This window comes from Coloeus monedula (assembly GCF_965178545.1).
Source record: "Coloeus monedula genome assembly, chromosome: 5".
Taxonomy (NCBI): domain Eukaryota; kingdom Metazoa; phylum Chordata; class Aves; order Passeriformes; family Corvidae; genus Coloeus; species Coloeus monedula.
The window spans coordinates 57,445,979-57,461,933 of NC_138785.1; the positions used below are offsets into that span (position 1 = coordinate 57,445,979).

General features: G+C 41.1%; 1 protein-coding gene across 2 annotated transcripts in view; it reads left to right on the top strand.

The window, feature by feature from the left end:
* Positions 1-15,955, top strand: part of PPARGC1A (PPARG coactivator 1 alpha) — a 68,751-nt gene that overhangs the window by 28,393 nt on the left and 24,403 nt on the right. The window contains exons 3-7 of one of the 2 annotated variants that reach the window (XM_082281558.1): positions 7,406-7,600; positions 8,557-8,679; positions 9,563-9,767; positions 13,800-13,845; positions 13,954-14,027. In XM_082281558.1, the coding sequence (XP_082137684.1) occupies positions 7,406-7,600; positions 8,557-8,679; positions 9,563-9,767; positions 13,800-13,845; positions 13,954-14,027 (643 nt within the window). The remainder of the gene's footprint in view (positions 1-7,405; positions 7,601-8,556; positions 8,680-9,562; positions 9,768-13,799; positions 13,846-13,953; positions 14,028-15,955) is intronic. The other variant, XM_082281559.1, reaches the window with a different exon arrangement.

A 15,955-nucleotide genomic window follows, 5' to 3' on the forward strand; every position in this document is an offset into this window, starting at 1 on the left:
CAGGTGCTCCCATCTCCTTCAGCCTGCGGGCGTTCAGCAGGTCCTTCCAGTGGTGTCATAATGTTCCTGGGAGCAGTGCTGGGGGTTTATTCCCCCCTGGAACCTAGCTCTGGAAATTAGGCAGTGAAGTACCTGCATTGTGTAGAATCACAATATTTATTTAACATTGTTTTGGGGGAGAGTATTTTGGGATGGTAGAGCGCATTGCTTCAAGTCTGTATCTTGAGAAATCCAGCTGGAGTGAAGCTTTTTCATAAATACGGATAAGTGGTTGGTCCCGCAATTGAGATATATCCACATTCCTTATGAAGGGCAGTGGGGCTGCTGAAATCAGAAGGCAGGCTCTGGATTCAAGTGGTCTTTGCCTGCTGGTGCATGTGAGGAGTATGAATATAGCTAGCTGTCTCCTTCAAGAAAAGAAAAGATCTTGTTTCCTTTCCATACCCTAAAGGCATTTGCACAGGGGTGGTGATAATTAATCCCCATATTTCTACTTCATATAAAGAAACCTGGCTGTAATTTTCTCCTAGTGGGACTCCATTTTGTTTTTAAAGATAATTGATAGCTCTGGACTTAAGCATTTCAATTATGGGAGTGTCTCTTGGGGACCAGACTAACAGACCTTGGAAAAATGTTCTAATGCAAATGCATCATGTGAATTTTTACTGTAAGACAATGCAGGATGCTTAAGGATTTGCAAAGCAGTTGAACAGTAAAATAAAAGCTGAGAAACTTCTCAAAATATATTAGGGCATGAGACTGATTGTGAGCAGGTAAGGTGGAACAAGTGATTCTCCACTTGGACCACTAATTCATCTTTGGCCCTGGGTATGGCCAGCTCTAAGTTGAGGAGAAGGAGGCGCTTGCCTTGGACAGCACATGGAAAAGGCAACAAAATCAATATGACAGCGCTGTCTGTGCCATGCCGTGGCAGGTTGGCTTCTTCTGCACCAGAAGAGGGAAAACTTGGGCTGTAGTTCTTCCCTTTCATCGTCCTTGACTTCAGTTCTCATTTTTCTCTGTTAGGAGTAGGAATACCAGCCTGCATCCTAATCCCTGTACACCTCCTACCCTCCCTGTGCTTCTGTCCAGCCTGTGGCTCCTTAGCCTCTTGTGGCAAAGCTTGGTTTGTGGCGCTGGGGCTGAGACACCATCTGCCCCTACCTCCTGCATGTTTGCTGACAGGAGGTGTTTAGGGCCTGAGTGGTGTTAATGAGCTTTTCAGCGCCTCTGCATCCTTATGTGCAAAAAGGGGTGACTCTGTACCCCTCAATTCTTAAGGAAAAGACAATCTTACAGACATTCTTACTCCAAAATTTGTCATTAAGGAATTAAATCCTGTTGGAATTCCCTGATGTGCTCACAAGTCAATTTTGTTTGTTTGAAAGTAGTGCCATAATGTATTAGTATTTTTAGATCACTCAGATATTTTCAGCTGGAGGAAAATCATGTATTTTCTTTTTTAATTGTGCTATGAATAGATCTTAAGCTGCTGAGGAGAAATGAGTCGATACGTTGAAATGGTGATCCCTTGTGAGTTCTGGTGTACACCTGGCTGCTCTGAATTGCTTACCAAGCTGGGCTGCTGGAGTGGTGACAGCTTCTACCAGCTGTGGATCTGTCCCAAAGTTTCCTGGGCTTTTTGTGAAGATGTGGCGAGCTGCCACTGCTCCCAGATCCTTTGGGCTGTGGATTAATAATGAAGTTTAGACCCTGATCTTTCAGTGTGAATCACAATGGGCCCTTGCACTATTCACATTGTCAGTAAAGAAACTTCAGAGCATCATCATTCGTTAGCTGATTTCACTCCTTGAGATACAGTCGGCAAAAGTTGTGCATGTGTTAATCACAATTGAAAGGCAGAGGGGAAGTCACCCAAAGGGAAGATGTTGGAGATACTATTAATATTTTGAAAATATTTTCTAAAAGATGGGCTTGACCCTTTTCTGGAATGGATCAGCATACCTGCGCTGATGACAGTAGCTACAGGATAATCCTGAGTCAGATCATCTGCACGCTGGCTTCAAAGTTTTCAAGAAGGGATCACAGAAACACAGATGGGTAAGGTTAGAAGGGACTGCAGTGGGTCGGCTGGAACAATCTCCCTGCTCAAGCAGGGCCCTCCTAGAGCATGTGGCACAGGATTGTATCCAGACAGTTCTTGAATATCTCCAGTGACAGAAACTCCACAGCCTCTTTGGGCAAACCTGTTCCAGTACTCTGTCATTCACAGAGTAAAGAAGTTCTTCTTCATGTTCAGGTAGCACTTCCTGGGCATCAGTTTCTGCCCGTTGCCTCTTGTCCTGTTGCTTGGCACCACTGAGCAGAGCCTGGCTCCATCCTCCTGACACCCTCCCTTCAGATACTGAAAGACATTGATGAGGTCCCTTCTCAGCTGTGTCTCCTTGAGGCTGAACTGACCCAGTTCCCTCAGCCTGTCCTCCTAACAGAGGTGTTCCATCCCCTTAATCATCCTCACAGCCCTCTGCTGGACCTGTTCCAGGAGCTCCATGTCCCTCTTGTACTGAGGAGACCAGAACTGGACACAGCGCTCCAGGTGCGCCTCACCAGGGCTGAGTAGAGGGGCAGGATCACCTCCCTCAACCTGCTGGCAGTGTTCTCCCTGATTGACCCCAGGGTACCACTGGCCCTCTTGGCCACAAGGGCACTGCTGGCTCATGGACACTTGGTGTCTACCAGGTCCTTCTCTGCAGAGCTGCTTTCCAGCAGCATGGCCCCCAGTCTGTGCTGGTGCATGGGGTTATTCTTCCCCAGGTGCAGGATCCTGCATTTGCCTTTGTTGAATATCAAATGGTTCCTTTCTGCCCATCTCTCCAACCTGTCCAGGTCCTTGTGAAGGGCTGCACAGCACTCGGGTATTGGCCACTCCTCCCAGCTTTGTCTCATCCATGAACTTGCTGAGGAGGCATCTGGACCTTCATCCAAGTCACTGATGAATGAATTAAACAGTACCGGGCCCAGTATTGAACTTAGGGGGACACAACTCATGACAGGCCCCCAACTAGACCCTGTGCCACTGATTATGATCCTCTGGGATCTGCTGTTCAGCCAGATCTCAATCCACCTTGTTGTCCACTCATCCACCCCACACTTCCTGAGTTTGCTTATGAGGATGTTGCGAGAGACCGTGTCGAAAGCCTTGCTGAAGTCACAGTAGACAATATCCACTGCTCTCCCCTCATCCATCCAGGTAGTTGCTTCATCATAGAAGGCAATCAGGTTGGTCAAGCATGATTTACTTATCTTTAGTGAAAAAATGCTTGACTATCTCTGATCGACTGGCGTCCTCTATGTGGATAGAGATGGCCTCCGGAAAGAGGTGCTTCATCACCTTTTCAGGGATCGAGGTGAGGCTGACTGGTCAGTCGTTCCATGAATCCTCCTCATTGCAATTTTTGAAGACCAGGGTGACATTTGCTTTCTTTCAGTCCTCAGACACCTCTCCTGATCTCCATGACCTTTTAAAGATGACCATGAAGCAGCCTCACTATGGTGTCTGCCAGCTCTCTCCAGCATTCATGGATGTGTTCTGTCAGGGCCCATGGACTTACGGATGTCAAGTTTTCCTAGGTGTTCTCTAACCCATGATGGTAATGACAGAGTTTTTTAAATGTTGCATGATTTTTTTAAAGGAAGAAAATTTAAGGATAAATCACAGCACTGCTCACTATATGCACCCTAAAGGGATGACCGTGAATGACAAGGCGGACAAGCCTTTGTTACAGCTCAATCTTTGGCCTCTGTGGCCTCTGTGGATTACCCACAAGTAACAGGTATTACAGACATAAAATGCTAACCACAAGGTGAACCCAGCTCCATCAATAGTCAGAATAAGCAAAAGAGAAGGAATCATCAGGGGTAGAGGATTTAAATACCTTTGTGTCAGTAAATTGTCAACTCATTTCACTGACCAAAGAGAGAATATCTCTGGAGACATTTTACTGAAGGCAGAAATGCAATTAGATTGCAATAGTTACACAACTATTAAAGTGTTTTCAGACAGAGAATTATTTTTAGTGCTGTAGAAATACTAAAGTATTAGAGCAAAGCATGTAAAAGCAGAGAAGAGCACAATTAGAAACTTTTCATGGTCTTTGGCCTCCTGGATCACTCATGTTTGAGGATTAGCTGATGTTCTGGCAGTTTACCTGTTGCATTCACCCATATAGAGTGACACAAATGCCAAATTTTATTTCCTTTCAGAGCTAATGGCATTCTGGATATGCTGGAAATTTCTGTTGTCAGAAACACAGAAGCATGTGCATTCATTGGCATACTTGTGTTCCTTGCCTCCTTCATCTGGGTGAAAATTTACAGGGATCAAAACATCTCTGGCCCCAATGTCTTTATGTTAACATAACAGTGTGATTTGGAAGTGATGCATAACTGCTTCTGCATTAAAAAGGCAAGTTAGCAACATGCAGTTATGAATTTTTTTCATAAGTTTAATAATTAAATATATTTGTCATGCAGCTTTACATTTGAGATTATCCTCTGGTTCTTTTTCTTACACACTGTAGTTCATTTAGGTAGTCTAAATACCTAGGATCTGCTCCTATAGAGAGAGGCAAATCCTTCCTATAAGATCCTGCATGAGCTTAGGGACATGGCGGAGTCAGTTGTAGAGAGCACACAGGGCATCCTCTGGCCTTGGCAGAGATGGAAGGTGCTCAGCTCCTCCTGTTCCACCAAGCCTGTGTGATGAGCGGGTTGGATGCCAGTCTGAAATGTGAACTTCTGTGGGGACAGTGCTGAAACCGTGAAAGAGCCTGCATTTGGCCATGGCGTTGCTTCTCCCCAGTGCTGTCAACACCAAGACTCAAGCTGCAATAGCAAAGGAGGAAGCTGCTGCTTCACTGATTATTGCTCAGACGTTGATGTACCCAGCCATCTCTCCCTCTGCATCTCTCCTCAGCAGCATTTCTGCTGTATCTAATAACCGTGTTTCTTTATAAATAGTAATTTAGGACAGTTAGGAGCAATAGCATAGTTAAACCTTTAAAAGGTTATCTAGCAATGTCATTTTCTTGACTAATGTGTTCCTGCTGCCATATTGTTTGTGAATAGACATGTGTTAGCCAGCTAGTGTGCTTCATCTGTGGTGACTTTGATTTATTTGCTCTGTAAATTGGGACTGAAGCAATAATGGAAAGTGACATTAATTGTTTAACAGAGTCCTCTTTGTCACATCCTCTGCTTTCTCTGGGGTGTTTGAATGTTGAAACTTGTACAAAACTAATTGAAATTGCTGTGATGAGGACCGGTGTCCGCTCAACTTTCTGTTCCTGAATGTCAGCGCACTTGAATGTCTATTTAAAGCATGAGAGTTGAGCAGCTAACAGCAAATATCAGGTTTTCTTCTGGCATGCTATTATTAAAGAAGGCATTCCCTGTTAGAAATAGCAACACTTCCAGCTTTATTGTCAGCTTTATATGCTTCAAGGCTCAGCAGTGTGACCCACCAGCTGAACTTGCTGAAAAAGTTCCTGGTGTAGGGCTGGGGGTCAGGCAGCCAAACCACCTCATGGACACCTTAGGCTCAAGGGCTGGCTCTCACACCATTCATCCCACCACCTGCGAGGGGCTTGAAATGCCATCGGGAAACAACACTGGTACACACTTTCTTGCCCGGTATCTTTTCTTGCTTTTCTAGAAGTGACACCATGGTTTTCCTCTTGTCCTCTTAGAAAGCGACTTTTAAAAGCTGGATTCAGAGCATGGTTTTATTCACAAGGTGGCTCCCCTCTGTCATTTCCACCCTCTACAAACTGAATTATCTCAGCTGTGTGCATATGTCTGCTTAGTATGGTGGAAATCACCTGATACCGAAATTTGGATGCTTTTTCTCAGTGGCCAAGTGCCTTTTTGCCTTTTAAGTAAATGATTCTCCTTAGCATTAGCTTGCCTGAGTATTTATTTGTTTCTTGGAGATGAAGTTGTAAGCACCAGAATAATTTGTGCTCTGCCTTAGCTTTCTAGCTCAAAGACAGCTTTTGTGTTAGAAGCCGTGAGGTGTGATTTGGCAGAGAAGCCTAGCAGGAGCAATTATATGTGTGGTTTATGATCATCTCTGAACAGAGTCTGCTAGATGAAAGTATTACTGAAAAAAGTCGTGCTAAGGGGATACCCAGATTTGCTTGATTTTTTTTTTCCAAAGTGTAACTTGGCAGTGTTTTGCTGTTGCCTTTTTTAGCTTCTTTTTTTGCTTGTTTGTTTGTCTTGCTGGTATTATTTGTCTTGCTAGTTCACTTTTAAACTTCGAGATTTGAACTTAGCTGAAATTTTTTCACATTGTGAACCTGGAACATGGTGAGCTACTCTGAAACTGGTGGAAAAACTCCCAATTTGATATCGCTTGAATCAGTGAAAGGCTTTTCATTTACTTTAATAGCGCTAAGATCAGCCTAGGAGTCCTAGATAATTGATCTGTCAAGATCAATTTCCAATCTTTCTGAAAAATAAATATAATGATTTTTACACAGTTCTATTTCTCAGTATTCTCAGCACTCAAAAAATCTGTACCTTAATATACAGTAGGGACTATATTTCATTAAAAAATCAGGAGGCACTTAAATTTACTCAATTTGACAAAAAGAACTCATGTTGCTGAAATAAGATATAAATTAACATTACAGCCACATCTGATTAGAAATTAATCTACTTTTTATAATTGCAGTCTGAATTAGATAAATGCATACAATAGTGCATTGAGCACTCAAATGACATAACTCGAAAGGACAACTTCAAAGGCAATCTGCCTAATACATTCCTTTAAAAGAAACCCAAATGACCTGTCATTTATCATATGAGTGCTGCTGGCTATTCTTATGCCGGAATACTCAGGAATGAGGAGCTGTTCATTTGGGTTTGGAGCAAGGATTTGCAGAAATGTGGAAGGGTAACCCTTTCTCACTTAAATTGGACCATATATGTGAATGAGGTTTTCTATATTTTACTGGTGATTCATTTTGGTATCCTGATTAGTTGTCTGTTTCTTGTAATTTTGTCAGGTCAATTAGCTGGTGTTCAGTGTTGAAGAGAGAAAGAAGGAGACAGCCTGGGCTGACACCATCATTAGGTGTCAGCATCTTAGGCTCATCCTGTAATACAATCCCTGGGTGATTACTTATCATTGTTAACACCTGATAAGAAAAAAAAATTGTGGAAGAAAAGTAAACTAGCAATACACCACGAGTGCAAAGAGATTTGTTTTGAGCAGAGATGGATCATTTTATTGTACCTAATTACATTGTCTGAGATTCTGTTGCAGGTTACTGTTTCAAGGGCTGGTTTAACTACATGTTGTCCGCTTGTTCGCATACAGAGGCATCGTTTCAGTCCTTTTCTCACCAGGTTCCTCTTTTTGTTTTGTCCTCTTCCACAGAAGATAGATGAAGAGAGCGAGGCAAACTTGCTAGCTGTTCTCACTGAAACACTGGACAGCATCCCTGTGGATGAGGATGGATTGCCTTCATTTGATGCACTGACAGATGGAGATGTGACCAACGAAAAGGCCGCTAGCCCCTCCCCAATGCCCGACGGCACCCCTCCAACCCAGGAGGCAGAAGAGCCGTCTCTAGTAAGAACCCTTCCTACTGTTTAACAGGAATTGGATGTGCCTCTGGCTACCCGCTGCATGGGTATGATGTAGTCACAGTAAGGTCTGGACTTTTCATTTTGACTGGAGAGGAAAATCAAGTGAAGAACTGAAAATTAGGCGGGCAAAAACCCCCCACCAAATAGCCATAGGATGATTAATATGGCAGTCTATTAAAAAGTTGTTGAAAAGGTTGTTTTTAAACTCTTATACTAATGGGGCTGACACTTTTGCTTATCATTCTGTTCAGATAAGTCGGGGTAATGGCTCTTAACTCATATTTCATTTCTTGGGGCTCTTTTTGTTGTGCGTGTTTAGACACAATTTTTGGTGATCTGTGAAGAAAGGCCCAGTGAGTCTGTTGGGATGCGGGGCTGATTTTGTGCCTTTAACATTGATTTGACCAGTAAGCACCAGCTTAGTGCTAACCAGGGCAAAACTGAACCTTGGATGAGGATGTGGGTGAAACACTATATGCATTTTGCTCAGTAAATCTAGTTTGTGATGTGATTCTGTTTCTGCTGAAAGCCTCTTATCACTGGCTTCAGTGGAACAGAGCCAGATACCTGAATCTTGACACTGTATCCATTAGTCTGTTAATGTTTCTGTCTAGATCAGAGGCCTCTTCTGTCAAACAGATCACTGAGAATTTCATTTTGCTATGGATTCAGAAATCCAAGATCGCTGTCATTTCTGCTTGCCCCACAGTATACTGCAGTAAAGGGAGTGGAAATGTGCTGCCAAGCCAGAAGAAAATGAAATCTGTTTCCTCTGAGGAATATCAAGTCTTTCTTTTAGTTTTATTGTACTTTGCTTGCTGAAATTGATATAACTAACTTTAAGTAACTATGCAAAAATGTAGATAAGTCATTTTAATCCATAAAGATGTATAACTTTACTCTTTTCCTTCCACTTCCCTTTCCCTGATGTGTTTGTAGCTTAAGAAGCTCTTGCTGGCTCCAGCCAACACTCAGCTAAATTATAATGAATGCAGTGGTCTCAGCACACAAAACCATGCAAACACTAATCACAGGATCAGAACAAGCCCTGTGGTTGTTAAGGTACAAACTTAATCTTTATAATAAGGAAAAAAAAGAAAGTGTAACAAGGTCTTTTATGCTTTTAGCAACCAAGCAAGCAGTAGATCTGAACGTGTTTTATTAATATGCATTCTATCTTGTAACTAATTAAAAAATAAAGTGAGTTACAGACTGGGTTCCAGAAATCATCTGAGGTCCTTTATGCTCTGAATATTTCATTTATGCCTTTTCTCTTGGCAGAGTTCAGTTGTAGTCACACCGTCTGTTACTCTTACCTACTTTATTGATACACAGAGTAGGACGGGGTGCGATAAAATTTGCTGATGGTCTGGTGTTGTTTATGAGTGACTCCAGAATGTGAGACTGCCATTTTCCCAGCTGTCTGAGCTAAGACAAATGACACTGGATTCTTGGCAAAACATTAGACATTGACTGGACAGAATGGGGGGCTTAGACATAATTCTGTTAGCAGGCAGTATTAAACAATGTTTGTCTTGCCATTGAGTGTAACTGAAAATGGACCATTTAGGGGTACTTAAGAGAGTCGTGAATACTGGGCCCAAGCAATCAGCAGCAAATTAAGGTTTAAACCAGCTTATTTTTTGTTCACAGTAAAGGCGCTGTAGGGTCTTGTTAGTTACATGTTGCTGAGTAGGAACATTGCAATGTAGGAGAAATGAAATAAAAAGCTGCATAAATGTCATTTAGGAATTTTAAATGTAATTTTCCTTCCTTGTTCTGCAAACAGTTATTCACAGCTCATAGATCTAGTACACTTAGACTGAACACTTCATTGAAAATCTCATCTCTTCAGAAAACCTATATCCATTCTGATAAGGTTCAGCTCACTAATTTTAGCTTTATTTTATTTTATTATTTTATTTTATTTTATCCTGTTTTTAAGACTGAGAATTCATGGAGCAATAAAGCGAAGAGCATTTGTCAACAGCAAAAGCCTCAAAGACGTCCCTGCTCTGAACTTCTCAAATATCTGACTACAAATGATGATCCTCCTCAGACCAAACCAGCAGAGAACAGGAACAGCAGCAAAGAGAAATGCACCTCCAAAAGGAAGCCCCATCTGCAGTCTCAGATAAATCATCTGCAGGGTAGGTGTGGGACTGCAGCATACAGCTTTGGTACCAGCAGTAATGCAGGGAAGCTGAAGTACCATGGTTGGGAATATCCTCAATTCTACTTCTGTTCTTTGGATTAGTATTGTAAATCCAGCCTCTCTTCTGTGTAAAGAGAATTTTAAAACAGTGTAATGAAGTTAGAATTAGTTAGCTAGATTCAGCTTTTAGACATATTTAATCCATTTATTTATTGCCCCCCAGCCTCAGAAGAGGATCTCAGGAAAAGTTTAACAAGTATCACATGGTAATATACCAAGCTAGCTGGAGACACTTATTCACAGAAAACTGTACTACTAAGAAATCATTATACCCCTAAACAAGCTGGGCAGGCCAGTTCATTAGTGAGCTTCTTTCTGTTTTGCTGGAGTAAAACTGAAGGCATTGTTAACCTGCTACATAGCCCTTAAGAGACAATAAATAGTGCTCTCACTGCTACAGAGAAAGCAATAAATGTGTCATTCCTGTTAAAGCTCGAGTGCTGGTTTGTAATTTTATTTTGTAAATAGTTGAAAGTTTAGATGCCATCCTGATCTTTCTCTCTCATTTTTGGATTCTTTATGGTCAAAACTTAACACTTGTGTTGACTTTTAGTATCCCCTGATGTGTATAAAACTGGTCTATATTACAAGTAGCTTCTGTGACAGCATGCAAGAACTTAAAGCCTCCTCTCTCACTTTCTCTCCATCTCTTCCCCTGTCTGTTGTCCCAAGATAAAGGAAAGCTGTAAAAGCTTACAAACCCAAAGGGAGCTTTTTAAAGTTATTGTTACTTTAAAATACATCTATGTATTTATATTCGCCTGGCATCTGGAAGGCCAGGTGCCCATCTCAGACACATCAGTGCAAATCCTGAATGACTCCACTAAAGTCAATGGAAGTTACCTGTCTGCAACAGAGATCAGGATGCAACCCTAAATGTGTTGTTTGGTATTTTTAAAGCAACAGTTGTAAACTTTATGTTTTTTCTTCTTCTCCCCTCCCACTTCCTTGCGTTTCAGCCGCCATCAAATCCATTTTCTCATTCTGCACTAGGAAGTATAAACAAACTCAAAAAGAATAATCTTCCCTTCCTATCACTTAATATTGTTCTTGCAGCTGTACATTCTGACATCCTAAGTGTGGGTTTTCTCCATTATGGTCTCAAATTACCTAAACTATATTTCTTGTAAGAAGGAAATTCAACTGCTCCTAAAGCTTCCTTATGCCAACTGCCACTCCGTCTGGATGGCTTCGGCAGTCTCCTTCACAGCAGAATCCTGACTGAGCTCTACATGTGAAACCTGAGTCTGTTTCTGCAATGGTACTGAAAAACAGAACTGCCTGAAGTTACAATGGGCTTTATTAACACTGTTGGATGTTAAGTTGGTAGGTGATATAACATGCTATATGCACATGTATGTTACACACATACATAGATGTATGTGCACACAAACATACATACAGATTATAAAATCTTTGTATTCAGATCAGAGCTGCTTTTCTTCCCCAGCTGAGCAATTGTGTAGATTCAGTTCAAAGAGTCAGGGCACATTGGGTTGTGGAAGCAGCACGGAGGAGAGGTTACAGAAGTCCAAAGGGACATATACCTAACTTACCAGTGCTTAACAGATGACTGTGATTTTAGTGGTCTTGCAAGTGAATTTGCAGGCAGAGAGAAATTACCTTCTTCTTTAATTCCTGCACTTTATTTACAGGCTTTTGAAATGTTTTTTTAGCAAATTTGCCTCATACACCAATATATAACTTCAATATTAATGGATTTGCATATAATACAAATACAAGAATATAATGCTTTCAGCTTGGACAGTCAATTCATGCAGAATCAACCTTCCAAATTTAACTGATATTTGCAGACCTGCAGTCATTGGTTCATACATTTAATCAGAAGTACAAGAAAATTGGCTCTTTCTGTTTTAAAAAAAATCACAGTCTGAGGTTTTCTTTCGAAGTTAGGGAAAGCTCACAAAGGATAAGTCGAATGTTATTTTCCTTTAGGGTTACTGTTGCAAACATATTGCAAACCCACAGGAATGTCCACAAACGCATTCATGCCAAAGATCATCTGTGGTTTTGCACTGAAATTTGCCCATGAGGAAACGTAGTTCTTTTGAACCTGAATGTTTTCAATTTACAGGGACAAGCAACTTGATGTGAACTCCTTTTAATAAGAGAAAACCCACGCCACAGTAGACCTTGAAACTCTAATAAACAGGCACCATGGAAAATGATAGTGTCTTGGCTAAATATTTACACTATCAATGGCTGTATGTGAGGATGAATCCTTTGCAGAAAGAGTGTTTGGTCAAGCTCTTGCCTAGCAATAAGAAAACTGATGGGTGTTTTGGTATGCGAACTTCTCAGTGGGAGACCTCTGCCTAAAATTAATACATGGAAGTGTGAGATAATGCCTTGGTTCTGTGCCCATCTCTGGCAGATTTGCACTGTGCCTCAGTGCTTCAGAATTTAGTATGTGTGTATTCTGATGTGGGACTATTCTGTGGGACTAATAAGAGCTAGCATGAGACTTTTTAGAGATGTAAATAGCTCTTACACATTCAGCTTCCTTAGCCTAAATTGGTTAAGAGTATGCAGATTTTTATTAAAAAAAAATAAAATGGAAGCTTTTGTATAAAACTTTATTCCAGAGCCTTACTGTAAGGTCTGGTTTTTTAAGCCAGTTTTACCTCTATTTAGTCACAGGCAAACATTAGTATTCCTAGATGTATATAAATTATACACAAAGACGTGTCAGGTTACATTCAGTTTTACTGCACCTGGTTTAATGCACAAATCAGTGGCTGTGCTGGGCCAGACGAGTAACTCATTGAGGTGCATCTCCTCACTCCAGTAGTGACTTCTGAGGAAGGTGAACCCGAGGTGAACACCTGAGCTTCCATTCCTAACTTTCATATGGGGAGGAGAAGAAACAATATGCAGCTCTTGAGAATTGAGTTAATTTTTTAAAAACGTAATACTACTTCAGGAATGCTCTAGAGCATATAAAAGTAATCAATTTGCATATAAAATCCCTTAATGGTGATGGGAGCTCCAAGCTTGTAATGAATATGAAATATGCAGTAGTGACACTCTGGACAAAAGATCTGCAGTGCAGGAGTGTTCAAGGGGAACATTTTGTCTTAAGTAATTAATCTGCAGAAGAGATCCCCTGCTGTTGTTCTTGCTACAATGCTCTCTGTGTTTAATACATCAATCTAACTTCTGAAAAGTAAAATTTGAAAGTAATACAATTTTTAATGTTAAAGGAATCTTAGTTGTATTACAATATGCTAGTTCTTGGCTTGCTCTGAGAAAAATACCATTTTGCATGAGTAAAAGCTACAAAGACTTACATTTTTGTAGCCAGAGCTTTGTTTTTTGCGTATGTTGGGATTGTGGTGCTGAGAGCTTCAACCCCATTTTTAACCATCTGTGACTATGTCCATGGTTTGTCATAGTTTGCAGGAATAATTTGCAAAAATTTGGACTACAACTGGTTGGACTCTGGCCTCATAGAAACAACCTATTCTCAGTGCTGTATATAAAATTGTATCTTGTAGAAGTAAAATTAACTGAATATTCATAACGTTCTGTTACTTTGTAGTTATTCTGCTGCTCCTGTTTCCAAATAAAACGTGAACTGTAGTCTAAATTAACACTGAGAGAAATAGCATTTTCAGAGTGTGTCCTGTAGAGTTCTTCGTTGATTTTTAACATGTACCACTCTTCTTCGGAACGGTTCTTGTCATTTGGGTGGTGTACTGTATTTCAGAGGTACAGTAATTGATGTAAATAATTGTTGACATTTAGGTGCCTTTTTGGTAGTAGTAATAAGGAATCAGGATGAGTCTGTTTATCTATCTGAGATACACCGAAATGGCAATTGAACTATCAAAGCTCAGCCTTAACTGACTACCACAGGATTCCAGTGCCAAAGTATAAAGAAATGTTTACTGTATATATTACAGAGTGTTTAAGTATTGCATAATTGTTTTCTTTTTTCCTTTAGCCAAACCAACAAGTTTGTCACTTCCATTGACACCCGAGTCACCAAAGTAAGTATTAACAAGTGCAAACATTTATAAAAGGGAGGGGGGTTCAGTAGATTTTGGCTACAGCAACTCCATTTCAGCTTGTTTTTATAAATGTGCCCTGTCTTCCAGTGATCCCAAGGGTTCCCCATTTGAGAACAAGACTATTGAACAAACCTTAAGTGTGGAACTCTCTGGAACTGCAGGTGAGAAATGCAGAGTGGTGGCTCTTCCTTTAAGCATGGCTTGTGTGTTTGTTCACTGTAATATACCACAGGTATGCTGAGATCTTACAGAAGTCTCCAGTAGATTCACTTCAGTGCAGTTTAGCATTACTTTTTGTCCAGCTACCTGAGAAGAAACGTGTTTGAAAATACAGCTCCAAACCTACACAGGAGAGCATAATTTCTGAGAAAATATGAATGAAACCATTTATCTGTTACACTTCTCCATTTCCCCATAGATTTGTGTACTGCTGAGCACCATCTTTCAAAGGCAAACCCCACAGCACAGTGTAATAGATGTTACAGATGTTAAAGTTACGTGATTCAGTCTGTCTCCAGGCTGGCCTGGACGGTACATGACTGCATGTTTCAGTGCTTTGTCAGTTTTAGATTAATATGTCACAAATAACGGCTTTCTCCTCTACCACTGAACAACTGTTCCATGGCTTAGAGGTAATTTTTTAAAGTGGTATTCATTTTGTACTCCTGCTTTTTCTTTATTTCTTCCATTAACACACTTCACACAACCTCCCTTGATCTTCCTCCTCCTTTCTGATCCCTAGATTTGTACCTTTTGAAGATATGTAGGATTTTTTTGTCATGTAGTGGTTTAGTTCACACATCACCCATTTAATCATTCATTTAATTCGTCTGCTCCTCTTTCTGCTGAAGTCAATTCCTTCAGACTCAGATCTATCTTATGGCTTTCCTCTGAACTCTGTTTTGCCTCTGTTTTCCTGAAGTGTCCAGAGCCAAGCACAAAAGAACACATTGAGCTCCACCTGAGCTATTGCCAAGACCATTTTCTTTCTCAGTTGTGTAATATTGAAAAATAAGAGATGTTCTTGGCATGTGTTTCTCTCAGGATAGCAGTAGATTGTAAAATATGTGATCTCTAGCATTGAGGGGGAGGGGTGTATTGCAAAATATGTCTTCAGGTACTGCAAATCAGCTTGGTGCTCCTAAATTCAGTGGCAGCAGGCCCAAACACTGGGTTTTGGTGGGTACATTGGACTTTTCATCTTCCTACAACCATCATTTCACTTTTTCAGAAACTTTTTCATTAGTTCAGCATTAAACCATGAACACCTTTCATGTCCTGGAAGCCTGCAGTCTTAATCATTCCTCTCAAGGCAAAAGGGAACATTCTTCCTATACATCTTCATTTTGCAAAACCAACATAAACATAGCAAAATTCACTGTATGAAGGAGGATAATCTTGTTCAGTGCCAGTAGGCCTGAAGCATGGAGAAGCCTTTTCCATCACTACTGGAGAGCAAGTCTGCACAAGGGTGCCCATTTGTAAGCACATGGGTAAGTCAGTGCTTAGTGCTGCCAACAGAAAGGGGCAGATGAGGTGACTACAGCAGAGTGGTACAAGCAGCCGTTGAAATTACTGAAGGAAGCAGTGTTTTCTCTCAGCCAAAAAGTCAGCAGTCTGCTTTTCCCATCAGCTGACTAGACAGAAATTGGGAGTCAGTCTGACCCCTGGATAGTCCTCTAGTGTTGTGTCCATACTGGCAACGGGAATGGTCTTGGTATTACCAAATTCATTCCGCTCCATCAGCTGTGCACAGAGGAGGAAACAAAACAGCTCTGTAGTTGCTTGGACAACATAACCAGGAGAACCGGTGCATTTAAAAAAAGCATCAGAAGCTGTGAAACAGCACAACTGAGCACATATGTAAACAGGAATGCTGTACTATGATTCTGTGATTTTTTTTCCACTTTGGAAGAGAACAGAAGTTAGCTAGGAAATGAACTGATGATACTCAGGTAGAATAATAATTGGAGTGTGTGCAGCCAGGGAGCTGGAGCAGTGTTACCAAGCAGTGTACATAATGGTGGCTCTTGGACTTCATGTTGCACTTGCTCTGGTCTTCACAGTGCCTGGTGAGGACATTTCAGGA